We start from the raw sequence: 16,642 nt of genomic DNA, 5'->3' as shown, positions 1-16,642 counted from the left end.
CTACTAAAAATACAAAAATTAGCTGGGCATGGTGGCGCGTGCCTGTAATCCCAGCTACTAGGGAGGCTGAGGCAGGAGAATCGCTTGAACCCAGGAGGCGGAGGTTGCAGTGAGCCACGACTGCGCCACTGCGCTCCAGCCTGGCGACAGAGCAAGACTCCATCTCAAAAACAAAACAAAACAAAACAAAACAAAAAGACAACAACAAAAAAAAAACTCAAGTAAAGTAAAAAATTAAAGTAGTGGTTAAAAAATTAAAGTAGGGCCATGTGCACTGCCATAGAAAAAAGTGAAAAAGGTTATGTAGTATAAACTTGTTTTCATTTAAAATTATATACACATATGTGAATATATACTTAGAAAAATAAAAATAAAAGGTCAGGCGCGGTGGCTCATGTCTGTAATCCCAGCACTTTGGGAGGCCAAGGTGGGCAGATCACGAGGTCAGAAGATCGAGACCATCCTGGCTAACACGGTGAAACCTCGTCTCTACTAAATATACAAAAAATTAGCCAGGCATGGTGGCACACGCCTGTAGTCCCAGCTATTCGGGAGGCTGAGGCCAGGAGAATCTCTTGAACTTGGGAGGTGGAGGTTGCAGTGAGCCAAGATCGTGCCACTGCACTCCAGCCTGGGCAACGGAGCGAGACTACACCTCAAAAAAAAAAAAAAAAAAAACACCAAAGTCTTAATTATTGGGGGAAGTAGGATTATAAGAGATTTCACTTTCTACAGAAATTGTTAATATTCATATTACTGTTGTCAGCATTGTTGTCATAAAGCAATTAAAAATGCCTAACACATAGAAGCTACTATATAAATATTACATTATACTAAAATAGTTTTGGGAATATTTTTGCGTTGTTTTTTGGCAATGAGCATGAATTATTTTTATAAGCAGGAAAAAATAAATACATGAGGTGGTGAAAATGCAGGTAGTATTTGATCATTTTAAATGTAATGAAGGGTTAAAAATGAGAGCTAGAGGATGCCAAAGGGTCCTCTATGCATACTTGAAAGGACCTAGTTGAAAGGGGAAGGTTGATAATGATAAGGCCCCAGGCAGAAGAGAATGGGAAACTCTAATGATAACATGAACTGATATTTAATGAATGTTTACCCTGGGCCAGGTGTTCCAATTGCTTTTGAGCCCACAGGAAGGAAAGGTTAATCTTTTCCTTTAAGATTAGAACCAAGAAATTATTTTATTTATTTATTTATTTATTTTTTAGGTGGAGTCTTGCTCTTGTCGCCCAGGCTGGAGTACAGTGGCCTGATCTCAGCTCACAGCAACCTCTGCCTCCCGGGTTCAAGTGATTCTCCTGCCTCAGCCTCCTGAGTAGCTGGGATTACAGGCGCCCACAAGCACGCCTGACTAATTTTTGTATTTTTAGTAGAGACGAGGTTTCACCATGCTGGCCAGGCTGGTTTTGAACTCCTGACCTCAAATGATCCGCCCGCCTCAGTCTCCCAAAGTGCTGGGATTACAGGCATGAGCCATCGCGCCCAGCCCAGAGCAAAGATTCTTAACCTCAGTTTCCTGAAATTATATCCTAAATTTGTTGGGTAAGTGCATTTTTTAAAGTACAAGAGAAGGCCCATAAGTTACATCAGATTTTAAAAAGGGTGTTTGAGCCCCCCTCTTCCAAAGATAGAAGAATCAAGGAAGAAAGGGTAAAACATACATATATATATATATATATATATATATATATATTTTTTTTTTTTTTTTTTTTTGAGACGGATTCTCACACTCTGTTGCCCAGGCTGGAGCGTAGTGGTGCAGTCTTGGCCTACTGCAACCTCTGCCTCCTGGGCTCAAGTGATCTTCCCACCTCAGCCTCCCAAGCAGCTTGAGAGAACAGACATGTGCTACCTCGCCCGGCTAATTTTTGTATTTTTAGTAGAGACGCAGTTTTACTACATTGAGCAGGCTGGTCTCGAACTCCTGACCTCAAGTGATCCGCCCACCTCGGCCTCCCAAAGTGCTGGGCGTGAGCCACCGCGCCCGGCCGAAAGATTGGTTTTAAAAACGAGTATTTTGAGATGATGAGAAAACGAGAGGGTTTCTGCCATTTGTCCTTTCTCCCAGTGAAACAGGATTAGAGATTCTCTTTAAGGACAGTAAAATTTGGTGATTGTGACATTTCCAAGTTCTGTTGATTGATTCATCATCTTCCCTCCATCATACACGTCTAAGGGCAGAGTGAACTTCCATCCTGAAGGGTCCGCGCTTAGTTTTCGCAGATTAATAGCTCACGAAGAATTTATCATCTTTTCTTTCCACTAACTCGAAACCAATCTAAATTCTTCCCAAACATCTTCTCAACGTAGTCTCCTTTGATAAAATTTACTGTTTCGGATTCTAGACTTGGCTCTTACCAACTTAACTTTCGGTTAATAGCTTAATACCTCTGATTCAGGTTTTTGCATTTGTCAACTACCATTGAATGATAATTTCAATGAGTTCGTTCTGACGAGGATCAAATGAAATAACATCTGTGAAAACCTCTTACAAAGTTTAAGCGAATAGTGCTAAGCAATCACCAAGCGTTAACTACTAATTTTCAGTGTTAGGTAATTTTTAAAAGCTTTCCGGAGAATTGGCGTCCTGCACACCAGTCTCGTTCCAAAATAATGCAGGCGGGGGCTGGGGTGGGGGCGCTCCTCTCGGACTGAGGCTATGTCTTTCGCTCCTTTTGTCTTTTCCAGGCATTAGAACTGTCATGGCGCCTTCAAGAAGAGGTAGGAGGCCCTCTCTGCGTCCAGCAGAACCATCTGGGGCACCTGGACCGGGCGGTGGGGTGGACAGAGAGACGAGCCCCAGCTGGGACCGAAAACATCGACCCCTCCGAGAGGTCTCGGCCGGACCGGCGCAAGGGGAGGAGAGCGGGTGGAAGCCTACCCCAGCGAACGCCCGAGGGCCGGGCCCCGCCCACCCAGAACGTCACCCAATGGAAACCTGCCGGCGGTGCGGCACCGCCCATCGTTGGTCCGGGCGCCGCGAGGGCGGGGCCCGCAGTTCGGTTGCGCTGCGGAGCGCAGCTGTGAGGGAGTCGCTGTGATCCGGGGCCCCGGAACCCGAGCTGGAGCTGAAGCGCAGGCTGCGGGGCGCGGAGTCGGGAGGTTAGCGCCCAGGGAAAAGAGGGCCCGGGAGGGAGGGGTTCGCGAGAGGACGGAAGGATCGGCCTCCGAGGCCCGGGACGGTGGGACCCGCCAGGCGGGTGCTGAAGGCGGCCCTGCTCACTCAGTAGCCCAGGCCCGATCGGGCCCTGCCTGCTGGAGCCGAGGGGCCGCTTCGGCCCCGCAGTCGCTGCTTAGCCCTCCCTGGGGTCTCTGGCTTGGCGGCGGCGCCCCGGCATTCTGCGGGCGCGGGTCGGGAGGCCCTGGCGTTCGCTTGGAACTCCGGCTGCGAGAGGCGGGGCCCGGCGGGTGGGGGCGGGGGCGGGGGCGGCGGCGGCGGTCGCGGCCCGGCGGCCTGCGGAAGCTCGGCGGCCTGGCCTGGCCTGCTCGCGGGGCGGTGCGCAGACTGCGCGGGGGCGTGGCCTGCGCCCCTGACTGCGCTGTCAGTCCGGCCTTTGATGAGGTGGCCGCCGCTGGCTCCCTGGGCCCCAGCCTGGTTCCCGCGCGGGCCGCTGCTGCCTTCCAGACGCAGGGCATGCGACCTGTTGGAGTGTGAAATTCTAGGGGCCGGGTTCCTCCCCAGAGCGGTTTTATTTCCGACTGGACTGTGCTGCGGGTCTCAGAGGCCCTCTGGTCCGTTCAGGGTGAGGACAGCTGAGAGGCCTGGGCCCGTGAGCTCTTGCAGAGGAGTTGACACGCAGAGGGGCTGCTGTCCAATAAACGAAAGTCTCGGGGAAAAACTTTGCAGGGCGATCTGCATTACTCCAAAGTGAACACACTGCATGTCTCAGGGTGGCTGGAGGCGGCGAGGAGAATCCCCTTATGGGAGTATATGAGATTTTCCATGTGTTATCTCTTTAAAACCTCTCAGCGGCTCCGAGGCAAAACTCCCAGTGTCGCAGAGGTTTCTTCATCAATAGGAGTAGTGCTGGAGAATCTTGGGCACTGCCCTCATTTTGCCTGCGAAGGAAAAATTAGGAAGGGATAAAAAGTCACAAAAATTAGGAAGGTGGGGGGGATAAGCAAATTCCAAGGGCATCTATCTCTGATGAAGGGTTGGTGTCTCCTGTGGTGCCCTACTGTGGATTAGTTATTTGTGTCCTCGGTCCAGAAGTTTCTCTGGAGCCCATTGGCTACAGCTTTCCTGTATTAGAATTCTACTGTTATTTCCTACTGTAGTCTGGCTGGGAATTTTATTTAGTTGTTCAGATTCTAGATGCATTCAGTGAATGCAGCTGCTCAAGGAAGTAACTAATAGTGTCTTACCATTTTCTTAGCTACTTTTCAGAAGAAGGAACATGATCTCTAACAGAAGTTTTCTGGTAGATTACTAAAACAGGCAGATAGTAGCTTTCCTGGCTGGCTGAGTTAAATCCCTCTCCAGCGATCCTCCCACTTCAGCCTCCTAAGTAGCTGGGATTACAGGCATGAGCCAGCGCGCCTGGCAAATCTCCCTAGAATAAGTCAGGATCTAGAAAATAACATAGGGAAAGAATATCTTGCCAGATTTCCTCTGTACTGCCTATTGCTCTTTGGTATTTACTAGACTGTCTTCTAATAAAAATCTCCTGAGTTGAGTTAAACGTAGTGTAGATTGGGGGCAGAGATGGGCACAAATGGGCATTAGAGAGTTCTAAAAATAAATGTGGGCTTTTCAAAAGATTGGTGTGTTGACTGGAGACTTCTGAACTTAGAGGAGCACATTTAGTTTCCAGGGTATCAGTTTCTTTTTCTTTTCTTTCTTTTTTTTTTTTTTTTTTTTTGAGTCATAGTCTCACTCTGTCACCCAGGCTGGAGTGCAGTGGCGCCATCTGGGCTCACTGCAACCTCCGCCTCCTGAGTTCAAGTGATTCTCGTGCTTCAGCCTCTTGAATAAGCTGGGATTATAGACGTGCGCCACCACACCCTGCTAATTTTTGTATATTTTTGTATTTTTTTGTTGCCCAGGCTGGTCTCGAACTCTTGAGCTCAAGCAATCTGCCCGCCACCATCTCCCAAAGTGCTGGGATTACAGGCGTGGGCCAGCTTGCCTGGCCCAGGGTATCTCTTTCATACTGTAGAGAACTCTCTTGAGCCGAGCACACACAGGTTCCAACTCCTTCACAGTCTTTATTCTTAGAGATATGAAATAACATTAAGTGGTTGTCTTGTGAATTTTTGTACAAGTTAATGGCATTTAGCTCTCAATAATTCTTTTTCTTCAAGTACCCATGACCCTGAAAAAAATGTTATGCTGTATAATACTTTTTCCTATAAAAGTTGTACTTTGAGTTATTTATACTTGTAAGAAATAACCTAGGCTGGGTGTGGTGGCTCACGCCTGTAATCCCAGCACTTTGGGAGGCTGAGGCGGGCGGATCATGAGGTCAGGAGATTGAAACCATCCTGGCTAACACGGTGAAACCCCATCTCTACTAAAAATACAAAAAATTAGCTGGGTGTGGTGGCACGTGCCCGTAGTCCCAGCTACTCGGGAGGCTGAGGCAGGAGAATCACTTGAACCTGGGAGGCGGAGGTTGCAGTGAGCCGAGATTGCGCCACTGCACTCCAGCCTGGGTGACAGAGTGAGACTCCATCCCCTCTGCCAAAAAATAAATAACCTATATCAGATCTAGTCCCCCAGAGAATGGAAACTTCAGAGCCTTTGAGCAATGTGAATGAAATGAAAGCTGGAAGCTTAAAGTCTTAGCTCTGGCTTGAATTTGTGGCTGCTTGAATGTGGGCATTTATTTTGTTTGTTATTTTATCTCAAGGACTTAGCCCAGTGCTTGGCCCACAATAAATGCTTAATAAAACATCTGTTAAATGAGTGAATGAAAAAAAAATGTTGTTAACCAATACCCATTTGTCACACTCACATCACAGGAAAGGTGAGGTCATCAGGGATGAAGTCACTAACAACTGCCAGTCATCTGCCCCAAGGGTAGCCTCACCATGGACTAGTGGGCTTGTTCTGTGTAGAGAAGGGATGGATAGTGAATGCCAAGGTTAGTTCTAGCTGGATAAATTAGCCAAGGGTTTCAGCTGGATAAGTTGGCTGAGGGTGCTACAGGTCTAGCCTTAAGGCTGTCTCACTGAAACATTTTGGAGTCTGGAGTCATCTGTTCTGAATAGCGCCCACATAGTTTATATTTTTTGAGACGGAGTCTCACTCTGTTGCCCAAGCTGGAGTGCAGTGGCACGATCTCAGCTCACTGCAACCTCTGCCTCCCGGGTTCAAGTGATTCTCCTGCCTCAGCCTCCTGAGTAGCTGGGACTACAGGTGCGTGCCACCACACCCAGCTAATTTTTTTATTTTTAGTAGAGACAGGGTTTTGCCATGTTGGTCAGGCTGGTCTCGAACTCCTGACCTCAGGTAATCCACCTACCTCGGCTTCCCAAAGTGTTGGGATTAAAGGCGTGAGCCACTGTGCCCGTCCACACATAGCTTAATTCTTGAGCACAGTAAAAATAGGGTATACTTGGGGATTCAAAGGGAAGCCTATTGGATGAGTATTTGCCAAGAAGGAATGGAGCACCTGATTTTGCTGTTGATTTGAACCTTACTGTAAGTGGGATTAGACTGCCATAAATCTTGTGTTTGTCATTCCTGGGAGGGTCATCTTCAACTAAGATAGCTCCCCTTTTCTAGACTAGAGTTAGGAGAATAGTTAATGTTTCAGTATTTAGGACTGATTCTGATTTTGGATTTAAAGGAAACAAAGGTGGTGTGTGTTTTCTATTTTTAATTTTTAAAAGTTTTGTGTAGAGACTGGGGTCTTTTTATGTTGTCCAGGCTGGTCTCAAATGCCTGGCCTGTTTTATTTTCTTTTGAATTTGCAGATAAGTATTAGGATTATTAAATCTTTTTTTTGTTTGTTTGTTTGTTTTTTGTTGAGACAGGGTCTCCCTCTGTTGCCTAGCCAATGGCATGATCATAGCTCACTGCAGCCTCAAACTCCTGGGCAATCAAGAGATTCTCCCATCAGCCTCTCGGGTAGCTGGGACTATAGCTGTGTACCACCTTGCCCTGCTAATTTTTAAATTTTTTTGTAAAGATGGGGTCTCACTTTGTTGCCCAGGCTGGTCTCAAACACCTGGCCTCAAATGAACCTCTTGCCTCGGCTTCTCAAAGTGCTGGGATTACAGAGGTGAGCCACTGTGCTCAGCTGGATTACTAAATTTTTTTTTGAGATGGGGTCTTGCTCTGTCACCCAGGCTGGAGTGCAGTGGCGTGATCTCAGCTCACTGCAACCTCCACCTCCCTGGTTCAAAAAAATTCTCCTGCCTCAGTCTCCTAAGTAGCTAGGACTACAGGCACGCGTCACCACACCCAGCTAATTTTGTATTTTTAGTAGAGATGGGGTTTCACCATGTTGATCAGGCTGGTCTTGAACTCCTGACCTCAGGTGATCTGCCCACCTCAGCCTCCCAAAGTGCTGGGATTACAGGCATGAGCCACCGCGTCCAGCCTGGATTACTAAATCTTTACAGATGTATCCTGACTTTCTCTGCCTTCTCCCTCTGTATTTGCCCCAACCAGTGCAGGCCTGAGTGTTCCTTCCAGCATGTCGGAGGGGGAGTCCCAGACAGTACTTAGCAGTGGCTCAGACCCAAAGGTAGAATCCTCATCTTCAGCTCCTGGCCTGACATCAGTGTCACCTCCTGTGACCTCCACAACCTCAGCTGCTTCCCCAGAGGAAGAAGAAGAAAGTGAAGATGAGTCTGAGATTTTGGAAGAGTCGCCCTGTGGGCGCTGGCAGAAGAGGCGAGAAGAGGTAAGGTTATGGTACAGTCACTCTTGGGTGAGTGAATTCTGGAAAGGTGAGAACTGGAAGAGCAAAGTCTTAAAAGAGGCCAACCAAACTTCAATAGGTTGGGGGCTAGGAGGAGATGATCATATGGAGTGTTAAAATGGAGGATTTGTGAGATAAGTTTAATCCTCTTTCATATGAATTTCTTCTCAGGTGAATCAACGGAATGTACCAGGTATTGACAGTGCATACCTGGCCATGGATACAGAGGAAGGTGTAGAGGTTGTGTGGAATGAGGTACAGTTCTCTGAGCGCAAGAACTACAAGCTGCAGGAGGTAGGTGATGCTGAAAAGGTGAAGCCTGGGGAATGTTGGAACACTGATGTTAGAGAGGAATTGGTGTTGGGAAGCTGCCCGTGAGGAGAGTATGTTGGGGTTAGATCGTTTCTGGGGAGGGATAGGGAATGGCTTCTCAGGATTATTACAGTGATTTGTGAACTCTGTTATTCCACTGTCTCCCTTGCTTTCAGGAAAAGGTTCGTGCTGTGTTTGATAATCTGATTCAATTGGAGCATCTTAACATTGTTAAGTTTCACAAATATTGGGCTGACATTAAAGAGAACAAGGCCAGGGTAAGAATTTTTTCCCCATATTTCCTGAACTTATTGCAAAGAGACTAGCTACATTTATTATTGTTCCTTTTACACTCAGAGATTAAAACAAGGTAGTTTTGAAACAGAACTGGAATCAGCTGCAATGGCGATAAGAGTAGGGCTTCAGTTGTCACCTATGCCTTTTGTGTGGCTATAGATTGGGCAGAAAATGAGTGAACTTTTGCTTCCTTCTTCCCATAACTTTTATTGCTTGTTTTCATTGCCCTATTTAGTCTAAGTAAGTAAAGCTAAGAACAAAAGGAGAGAAATTTTAACAAACCTTCAAATTTAAAATATGTTAACAAGGGAAGGGATCATTTCTACTATAAGGCCTTTTATTAAGTGCTTTGCCTCCCCAGGTCATTTTTATCACAGAATACATGTCATCTGGGAGTCTGAAGCAATTTCTGAAGAAGACCAAAAAGAACCACAAGACCATGAATGAAAAGGTATAGAAGGAGAGCAGACAAAGTTTGAGGCTGGTTTTTGGGGGTGGTTTTAAAAAGGACTATGTTAATAATGAAGCTGATCAGGAAGGGACGGAAGGAGCTAGTGGGAGAGAGTTAAGAGAGGGAATTACTGCTGACCCTTGGATCCAACTTTGTTCCAGGCATGGAAGCGTTGGTGCACACAAATCCTCTCTGCCCTAAGGTAAGTAGTACCTGCTTAGTTTCTTACCCATATTTCCTGATGTAGTTACTCCAAACAGATTTCAGGGCACTACTCTTCTGTTCTATTCTGCCTCTCCCCACTTTCTTTGAATCATATACTGTCAAGATTAGGCCCCCTACGGGTCTTTTAAAGGGTGCGTCCTAATGCCCTAACCACGACACTTATCTCCTACCTCTTTCTCCTAGTGCTTATCCAGCTATTTAAATCATCAGGCATAATGGAGATTCAGAGTGTGGGGATTATCTTTATGGTGACCAGCAGGAGACCTGGCCCTTGCTCCTCTTAACCCTTGGGTTCCCCCTGCCCTTAATTTCCCAGTGGCCCCTCTAACAGCCCAGTGCCCCCACAGCTACCTGCACTCCTGTGACCCCCCCATCATCCATGGGAACCTGACCTGTGACACCATCTTCATCCAGCACAACGGACTCATCAAGATTGGCTCTGGTGAGGGGAGGGAGAGGTTCTGGGCAGGGGAGCCTCGGGAATTTGGGAACCATGGGGGTAAGATGAAAGGAATGGGGGATAACAAGCAAAATTCTGAGGTGTGGGCTGGTGAGAAGAGAAAGGACCTTGCTAGGAGTAATTAATAGGAGAGGCCAGTTAATTAGTGGAGAGGGGGTAGGATATATAATCTTACACCTTTTTGAAGGGAAAATTGGGGTTAATACAGAGATACTGATAGGAGGCTGGGAAAGGGCAAGAGATGGGTTTGAGGTTTGATTTGAGTCCTGGGGCCAGACCCTGCCAGAGGAGGTTCCAGGCTGTGCCTGCTGTGAGTGCTTTCGTTTGCTGTGTATTGTATGCAGTGTACAACATTTCTGTGTGCTGTGTCTGTGTGGTATTTGTGTGTCCATTTGTCTGGGGCTTGGCTGCTCCATCGCTCACAACTTTTCTCTGTTTTCCTCCCTCCCGCTTACGGGCTGCTCTGTTCCCAACAGTCTTTCATAGGATTTTTGCTAATGGTGAGAGCTCCCTCTGCCCCACTTGGGGCTCTGTTTGTGCTCCCTCTGCTCCCTTGGCGGCTGCCCAGTGCATGCAGTCATGGGAGCAAACCCTCTTCCCCTATCTTCCCTGCCTAATTATGCCTGCTTAGCTTCTGCCCTGCCAGCCCTCCGCCTGCTTGCCCCTTCATAACCTGCTTGTTTCCTGTGGATTCTGCCTGGCTGGCCACTTACCTCCTGGATTCATGTTCTCCCTCATCATCAGGCTAGTTCCCAGATCATACTGTGCTCCCAGATTCTCTGTGACTTGTAGTCATTGTTTATGATCTGAGTGAGTCCAAATTGGGCCTGGTCCTGGTTCCTCGTTCAGCTCTGTGGCAGACAGTGTTGAGGAATAAGGGGGTAGAACAGGAGTCTAAAATGTTTTGGTGGATTAAAAGTGGAACAGATTCAAGGGTATTAGCTCAATTCTGAGCTGTTTTGAGTTTCACTCAGCAAAGGTGGGTAAGAAGGAGGCTACCTCCTGAGCTGTATGTTAATACTTCTTATCCTTATTTATCCAAGTTCCTGAGGTCTCCAATTGTCCCAGATTAGGAAGGGCTGCCTGTGTTTTTATGTTATTTGCAGGGTGGATGAAAAAACTAAAACCAAATATTTTCATGTGAGCAGGGATTAGAGGTACCTGGGATTTAGGGAAGGTGAATGCAGTACAAGTGAAAATTTTTCCTTAAACTTCATTGCTTCTAGACCAGCCTGAAGCCCCTGTGTATCTGTTAATTTAGTCTGGTGCTTTTGTTGCTCCTGATTTAGGGACATTAGATGAGAAGCAGTAGGCCTAAGAAAGGGGAGGTAGGTGGCATCCATGTGTGGTCTGTAGTTCAGGACAGGAAAGGGAATACGTTTGTGCCTGTTGAGGGTCATCAGAAAGGAGACTTCAGGAGAGAATTTGGCTTTTGGGGCCTCTCTCTGGAGTGAGACTATTCTTCATTGATGATGGTCAGATTGTGGGTGTCTCCCCTACTCCCAGTGGCTCCTGACACTATCAACAATCATGTGAAGACTTGTCGAGAAGAGCAGAAGAATCTACACTTCTTTGCACCAGAGTATGGAGGTGAGCCTTCCTGCTTTCTCTGCCCTGTCCTCATCCCCCTGCTTTTGCACCTTATAACTTGAGGTACAGAGGCAATATAACTGAAACTTCTAGGCCTTCTCTACCAGCATACAAAATATTTTTCTTTTTTTTTTTTCCTAAGGCATTCCTGCCAACCCTAGCCCCCAATCCTCTGATTAACCAAAGCCTTCTCTGTTTTCCCTAGAAGTCACTAATGTGACAACAGCAGTGGACATCTACTCCTTTGGCATGTGTGCACTGGAGGTGAGGGGACTGGAGGGGAGGGGGGAAAGGGGTCAAATGAGAAAATGGAATTGGGAATGGAGGGAAGACAAGTAAGGCGCTGGCTTGGAGGGAGTGATTGTGGGAGCACTGAAGTTCTTAGGTGTCTACTTTTTTTTTAATTCTTCCTCACTGAAGATGGCAGTGCTGGAGATTCAGGGCAATGGAGAGTCCTCATATGTGCCACAGGAAGCCATCAGCAGTGCCATCCAGCTTCTAGAAGACCCATTACAGAGGGTAAGGATCTTCAGGATCACTCCCTCCTCAACTGACCTTCAAATGTCTTCTGGTTTTTCTTCCTTTGTACCCACTGGGTATATGCTCCTAAGAGCTAGGGAACATAACAGAAAGGACACGAAAAATCTATAAACATTTTCTTAGGAGGTGCCTACCATGTTTTTGCATAGAAACACACAGGTAAGGGGGTTAAGATGGATGATGCTGGGGTTACAAGTTGTGTGTTGGAAGCCGGGCATGGTGGCTCACGCCTGTAATCCCAGCACTTTGGGAGGCCGAGGCGGGCGGATCACGAGGTCAGGGGATCGAGACCATCCTGGCTAACATGGTGAAACCCTGTCTCTACTAAAAATACAAAAAAAATTAGCCAGGCGTGGTGGCGGGAGCCTGTAGTCCCAGCTACTCAGGAGGCTGAGGCAGGAGAATGGCATGAACCCGGGAGGCAAAGCTTGCAGTGAGCTGAGATCGCGCCACTGCACTCCAGCCTGGGCGACAGAGAGAGACTCCGTCTCAGAAAAAAAGAAAAAAAAAAAGTTGTGTGTTGGCTGGGCGCAGTGGCTCACACCTGTAATCCCAGTACTTTGAGAGGCTGAGGCGGGTGGATCACTTGAGGTCAGGAGTTTGAGACCAGCCTGGCCAACATGGTGAAACCCTGTCTCTACTAAAAATACAAAAATTAGCTGGGCATGGTGGTGTGTGCCTGTAGTCTCACCTACTCGGGAGGCTGAGGCAAGCTTGAACCCGGGAGGCGGAGATTGCAGTGAGCTGAGATTGGGCCACTGCACTCCAGCCTGGGCAAGAGAGTGAGACTGTCTCAAAAAAAAAAAAAAAGTATGTTAATTTGAATGTGTCTACATGGAGGTAAATTAATTTGATGGTTACTTCAGGCAATTGCTATATACTCTCAGACAGCCATTTTTATATTTTTAAGCACATCAGTCAATTTAAATTAAACCAGTTGTTTGGGATTTTATATTTATACAGTTTTAGTTAGGGACGGTGGCCTGAAATAATGAGCTAAGATTTAAAAGACATAAGGTTATGAATCAGTTGATAGACTATAGTAAGCAGAGCCTGGACAGGAAGGTCCAAACAAGAACAGTTTGTAACTCATTAGATAAGTATAGTAGGGAACAGGAGAGAAAAGAAGACTAGTGGGAAGTCAGGAGGATAGTGTGGAGTAAGTTTCTACTTCAACATTGAGGTGGAGTATTCAAGTGAAAGATTAGGTATGTGACCTTGTTAGCCTTCAAGGTTAAAAGCAGGAAAGCAGGTTAATTGTCATGGGACATGCAGGAGGTAGAAAAGGAGGCGGTGGTGGAACATGGTGGCTCATACTTTTAATCCCAGCACTTTTGGAGGCTGAGGTGGGAGGATCACTTGAGCTCAGGAGTTTGAGACTAGCCTGGGCAATGTGGTAAAACCCTATCTCTATGAAAAATAAAAATAAAAATTATCTGGGTATGGTGGCACATGCCTGTGGTCCCAGCTACTCTGGAAGCTGAAGTGGGAGGATTGCTTGAGCCCAGGAGGTTGAGGCAGCAGTGAGCTGTGATTGTGCCACTGTACTCCAGCCTGGTTGGCACAGCAAGACCCTGTCTCAGAAAAAAGAAAGGAAGAAAATAAGGCAGAATCGTTAGAGGAATCCTGGGAAATTCAGTGAATTCAGTGATTGTGGGCAAAGGAAATTGTGATACTAGGCTTGTGAAATAAAAAAATGGTGAATATTGATCACATTGGGTAAGTTTGGGAAGAGAGAAGCTAAATTTGGCAAGATTTAGAAAAGAAGATAGGCAGTGAGTTGACTAATAAAGCAGAGAGGTAGAAACTAAGGAAAAAGAAAGTGTGGGGCCGGGCGCGGTGTCTCACGCCTGTAATACCGGCACTTTGGGAGGCCGAGGCGGGTGGATCACGAGGTCAGGAGATCGAGACCATCCTGGCTAACATGGTGAAACCGTCTCTACTGAAAATACAAAAAATTAGCCGGGCATGGTGGTGGGCACCTGTAGTCCCAGCTACTCGGGAGGCTGAGGCAGGAGAATGGCGTGAACCCGGTAGGCGGAGGTTGCAGTGAGCTGAGATTGCGCCACTGCACTCCAGCCTGGGCGACAGAGCGAGACTCCGTCTCAAAAAAAAAAATTGTGAACATTAAAAAAGAAAGCTTGTGGTTGGAGAGCAGAAAAATAATTAAAATCAGAAAGGCAGCGGATGGTATCTTTCATATAATATCTTACAGTTTTTGAAGCCCTTTCAGGTGCATTTGTCAATATATTGTTTTCTCAGCAAGTGCTGAGCACCTACTATGTACAAAGCCTTGTGCTAAGTAGAATGAGAGCTATAAAGATGAACACACCGGGGGCTTGCCAGATGCCTGCTCCAGTTCCTTGTTTCCTTTTCTAGGAGTTCATTCAAAAGTGCCTGCAGTCTGAGCCTGCTCGCAGACCAACAGCCAGAGAACTTCTGTTCCACCCAGCATTGTTTGAAGTGCCCTCGCTCAAACTCCTTGCGGCCCACTGCATTGTGGGACACCAACGTGAGTCGTCTTGGCCCTATGGGGAATAGTCTTCCAATCTGGAGCCCTGTAACTATCACTGGCATGCTTGTTTTCCTCTTCTATTTCCAAAGGGATTCTTTTTTTTTTTTTTTTTTTTGAGACAGTCTCACTCTGTCTCTCAGGCTGGAGTGCAATGGCTTGATCTCAGCTCATTGCAACCTCCAGCTCCCAGGCTCAAGCGATTCTTGTGCCTTAGCCTCCCGAAGAGCTGGGATTACAGGCATGTGCCACCATGCCTGGGTAATTTTTGTACTTTTAGTAGAGATGGGGTTTCGCCATGTTGGCCAGGCTGGTCTTGAACTGGCGTCAAGTGATGTGTCCGCCTCGGCTTCCCAAAGTGCTGGGATTACAGGCATGAGCCACTGTGCCAGGCCTCCAAAGGGATTCTTTACCCCTTTGCCTGCATGCCTTCTATGACATTTAATCTGACTATCCCTTCATAATATCCCACTCCATCATGCCCTCCAGACATGATCCCAGAGAACGCTCTGGAGGAGATCACCAAAAACATGGATACTAGTGCTGTACTGGCTGAAATCCCTGCAGGACCAGGAAGAGAACCAGTTCAGACTTTGTGAGTAACTGAGAGGGTCTGAAAGGGGCAGATTGGTCACTACCACTCTTGAGGCTCTGTAAACTGTCCATTCTCTGGGAATGCTTGAATTTGCTATTTTGCTTGTTTCTTTCCTTCCATCTCCTTTCTCTTTTCTCGTCCAGGTACTCTCAGTCACCAGCTCTGGAATTAGATAAATTCCTTGAAGATGTCAGGTGAGAGCAGAGTGAGAAGCAGGCTTTCTTGAGGAAGCAGGCAGGGTTGGGTATCCTAAGGCGTTCACAGAGCCCATGTGACCTGTCTTCATCTCCCTCCAGGAATGGGATCTATCCTCTGACAGCCTTTGGGCTGCCTCGGCCCCAGCAGCCACAGCAGGAGGAGGTGACATCACCTGTCGTGCCCCCCTCTGTCAAGACTCCAACACCTGAACCAGCTGAGGTGGAGACTCGCAAGGTGGGGGCTGTGTGGGTGTGGATTGTCTCCATGGTTGTGGTGGAAGGGAGAGAGGACATCTCAAATAAGGCTCTATCCTTTAGAGAAAATGCTCCCTAGCAGCCGTGCCCTATGGGCTCGAAAGACGTCTAGGTATTGGGTTTTTTATGGACAGGTCTCTAGAGTGACCCTCTCTTCCCTCCCTAGGTGGTGCTGATGCAGTGCAACATTGAGTCGGTGGAGGAGGGAGTCAAACACCACGTAAGGCTCAGGGCTAGGGTTGCGCAGGGCTAGTAGCCAGAGGGTAGGGAAGAAAAGTCTCATTTTCTGACTGTCCTATTCTCCAGCTGACGCTTCTGCTGAAGTTGGAGGACAAACTGAACCGGCACCTGAGCTGTGACCTGATGCCAAGTGAGTGTCTCCTTTCCCTCAGAGGATGGAGAGTCTATGAGCCTTATCTTTTAGGGACATATTCAGGGGTGGGGGAGGTGACAAGGCAGTAACACATTGACTCACATAGAATGACTATCTTAGACCCTAAAGCAGTGGGTGGATCTGGCTGACAGTTTAGCCCTAGTGGGGCTGTCTGAAGGGCCCCAGGTCCCTCAGTCCCGTACTGTACTCACCTCCTTCTGTTTCTTTGTCAGATGAGAATATCCCCGAGTTGGCGGCTGAGCTGGTGCAGCTGGGCTTCATTAGTGAGGTGAGGTTTCTGCCTTCATCTGCCCTGGCTGCCCCCATGCCTTCTCTTCTCTCAGCCCCCATCTTACTGAGCTCTTCTCCCCCAGGCTGACCAGAGCCGGTTGACTTCTCTGCTAGAAGAGACCTTGAACAAGTTCAATTTTGCCAGGAACAGTACCCTCAACTCAGCCGCTGTCACCGTCTCCTCTTAGAGCTCACTCGGGCCAGGCCCTGATCTGCGCTGTGGCTGTCCCTGGACGTGCTGCAGCCCTCCTGTCCCTTCCCCCCAGTCAGTATTACCCTGTGAAGCCCCTTCCCTCCTTTATTATTCAGGAGGGCTGGGGGGGCTCCCTGGTTCTGAGCATCATCCTTCCCCTCCCCTCTCTTCCTCCCCTCTGCACTTTGTTTACTTGTTTTGCACAGACGTGGGCCTGGGCCTTCTCAGCAGCCGCCTTCTAGTTGGGGGCTAGTCGCTGATCTGCCGGCTCCCGCCCAGCCTGTGTGGAAAGGAGGCCCACGGGCACTAGGGGAGCCGAATTCTACAATCCCGCTGGGGCGGCCGGGGCGGGAGAGAAAGGTGGTGCTGCAGTGGTGGCCCTGGGGGGCCATTCGATTCGCCTCAGTTGCTGCTGTAATAAAAGTCTACTTTTTGCTAAAAGCGTCGTGTGTT

General features: G+C 47.9%; 2 protein-coding genes across 6 annotated transcripts; one reads left to right on the top strand and one right to left on the bottom strand.

The window, feature by feature from the left end:
• The first annotated feature begins 389 nt into the window (after nucleotides 1–389).
• Nucleotides 390–16,630, top strand: NRBP1 (nuclear receptor binding protein 1). Of its 5 annotated transcripts, XM_055108123.2 has the most exons (20): nucleotides 2,200–2,577; nucleotides 2,713–3,126; nucleotides 7,646–7,880; nucleotides 8,070–8,192; nucleotides 8,387–8,488; nucleotides 8,869–8,958; nucleotides 9,120–9,160; nucleotides 9,531–9,625; nucleotides 10,120–10,143; nucleotides 11,150–11,233; nucleotides 11,439–11,497; nucleotides 11,654–11,752; nucleotides 14,153–14,285; nucleotides 14,775–14,880; nucleotides 15,024–15,074; nucleotides 15,177–15,312; nucleotides 15,499–15,552; nucleotides 15,639–15,702; nucleotides 15,939–15,994; nucleotides 16,080–16,630. In XM_055108123.2, exons 3-20 carry the CDS (start codon nucleotides 7,671–7,673, stop codon nucleotides 16,182–16,184), a joined length of 1,632 nt encoding a protein of 543 aa, XP_054964098.1. In that variant the 5' UTR covers nucleotides 2,200–2,577; nucleotides 2,713–3,126; nucleotides 7,646–7,670; the 3' UTR covers nucleotides 16,185–16,630. The 5 variants fall into 5 exon arrangements, with proteins under 5 accessions (XP_054964101.1, XP_034808735.1, XP_063451089.1 ...); XM_055108126.1 differs by lacking the exons at nucleotides 2,200–2,577; nucleotides 10,120–10,143 and adding an exon at nucleotides 390–1,566; XM_034952844.2 differs by having other exon boundaries at nucleotides 1,886–3,126.
• Nucleotides 3,139–6,144, bottom strand: LOC134728657 (proline-rich protein HaeIII subfamily 1-like). The gene is made up of 2 exons (XM_063595020.1): nucleotides 5,982–6,144; nucleotides 3,139–4,083 (listed from the first exon to the last, which is right to left on the bottom strand). Exon 2 carries the CDS (start codon nucleotides 3,658–3,660, stop codon nucleotides 3,244–3,246), a length of 417 nt encoding a protein of 138 aa, XP_063451090.1. The 5' UTR covers nucleotides 3,661–4,083; nucleotides 5,982–6,144; the 3' UTR covers nucleotides 3,139–3,243.
• Nucleotides 16,631–16,642: the final 12 nt, after the last annotated feature.

Source organism: Pan paniscus, chromosome 12 (assembly GCF_029289425.2).
Source record: "Pan paniscus chromosome 12, NHGRI_mPanPan1-v2.0_pri, whole genome shotgun sequence".
Taxonomy (NCBI): Eukaryota; Metazoa; Chordata; class Mammalia; order Primates; family Hominidae; genus Pan; species Pan paniscus.
This window is presented reverse-complemented; position numbering and strand designations above follow the sequence as displayed.

Coding starts and splice junctions, on each gene's coding strand:
- NRBP1 (XM_034952844.2), top strand. CDS start 7,671: ATGTCGGAGGGGGAGTCCCAGACAGTACTTAGCAGTGGCTCAGACCCA. Junction 14,286..14,774: donor CTGCATTGTGGGACACCAAC/GTGAGTCGTCTT, acceptor CATGCCCTCCAG/ACATGATCCCAGAGAACGCT. Junction 15,313..15,498: donor CTGAGGTGGAGACTCGCAAG/GTGGGGGCTGTG, acceptor TTCCCTCCCTAG/GTGGTGCTGATGCAGTGCAA.
- LOC134728657 (XM_063595020.1), bottom strand. CDS start 3,660: ATGCCCTGCGTCTGGAAGGCAGCAGCGGCCCGCGCGGGAACCAGGCTG.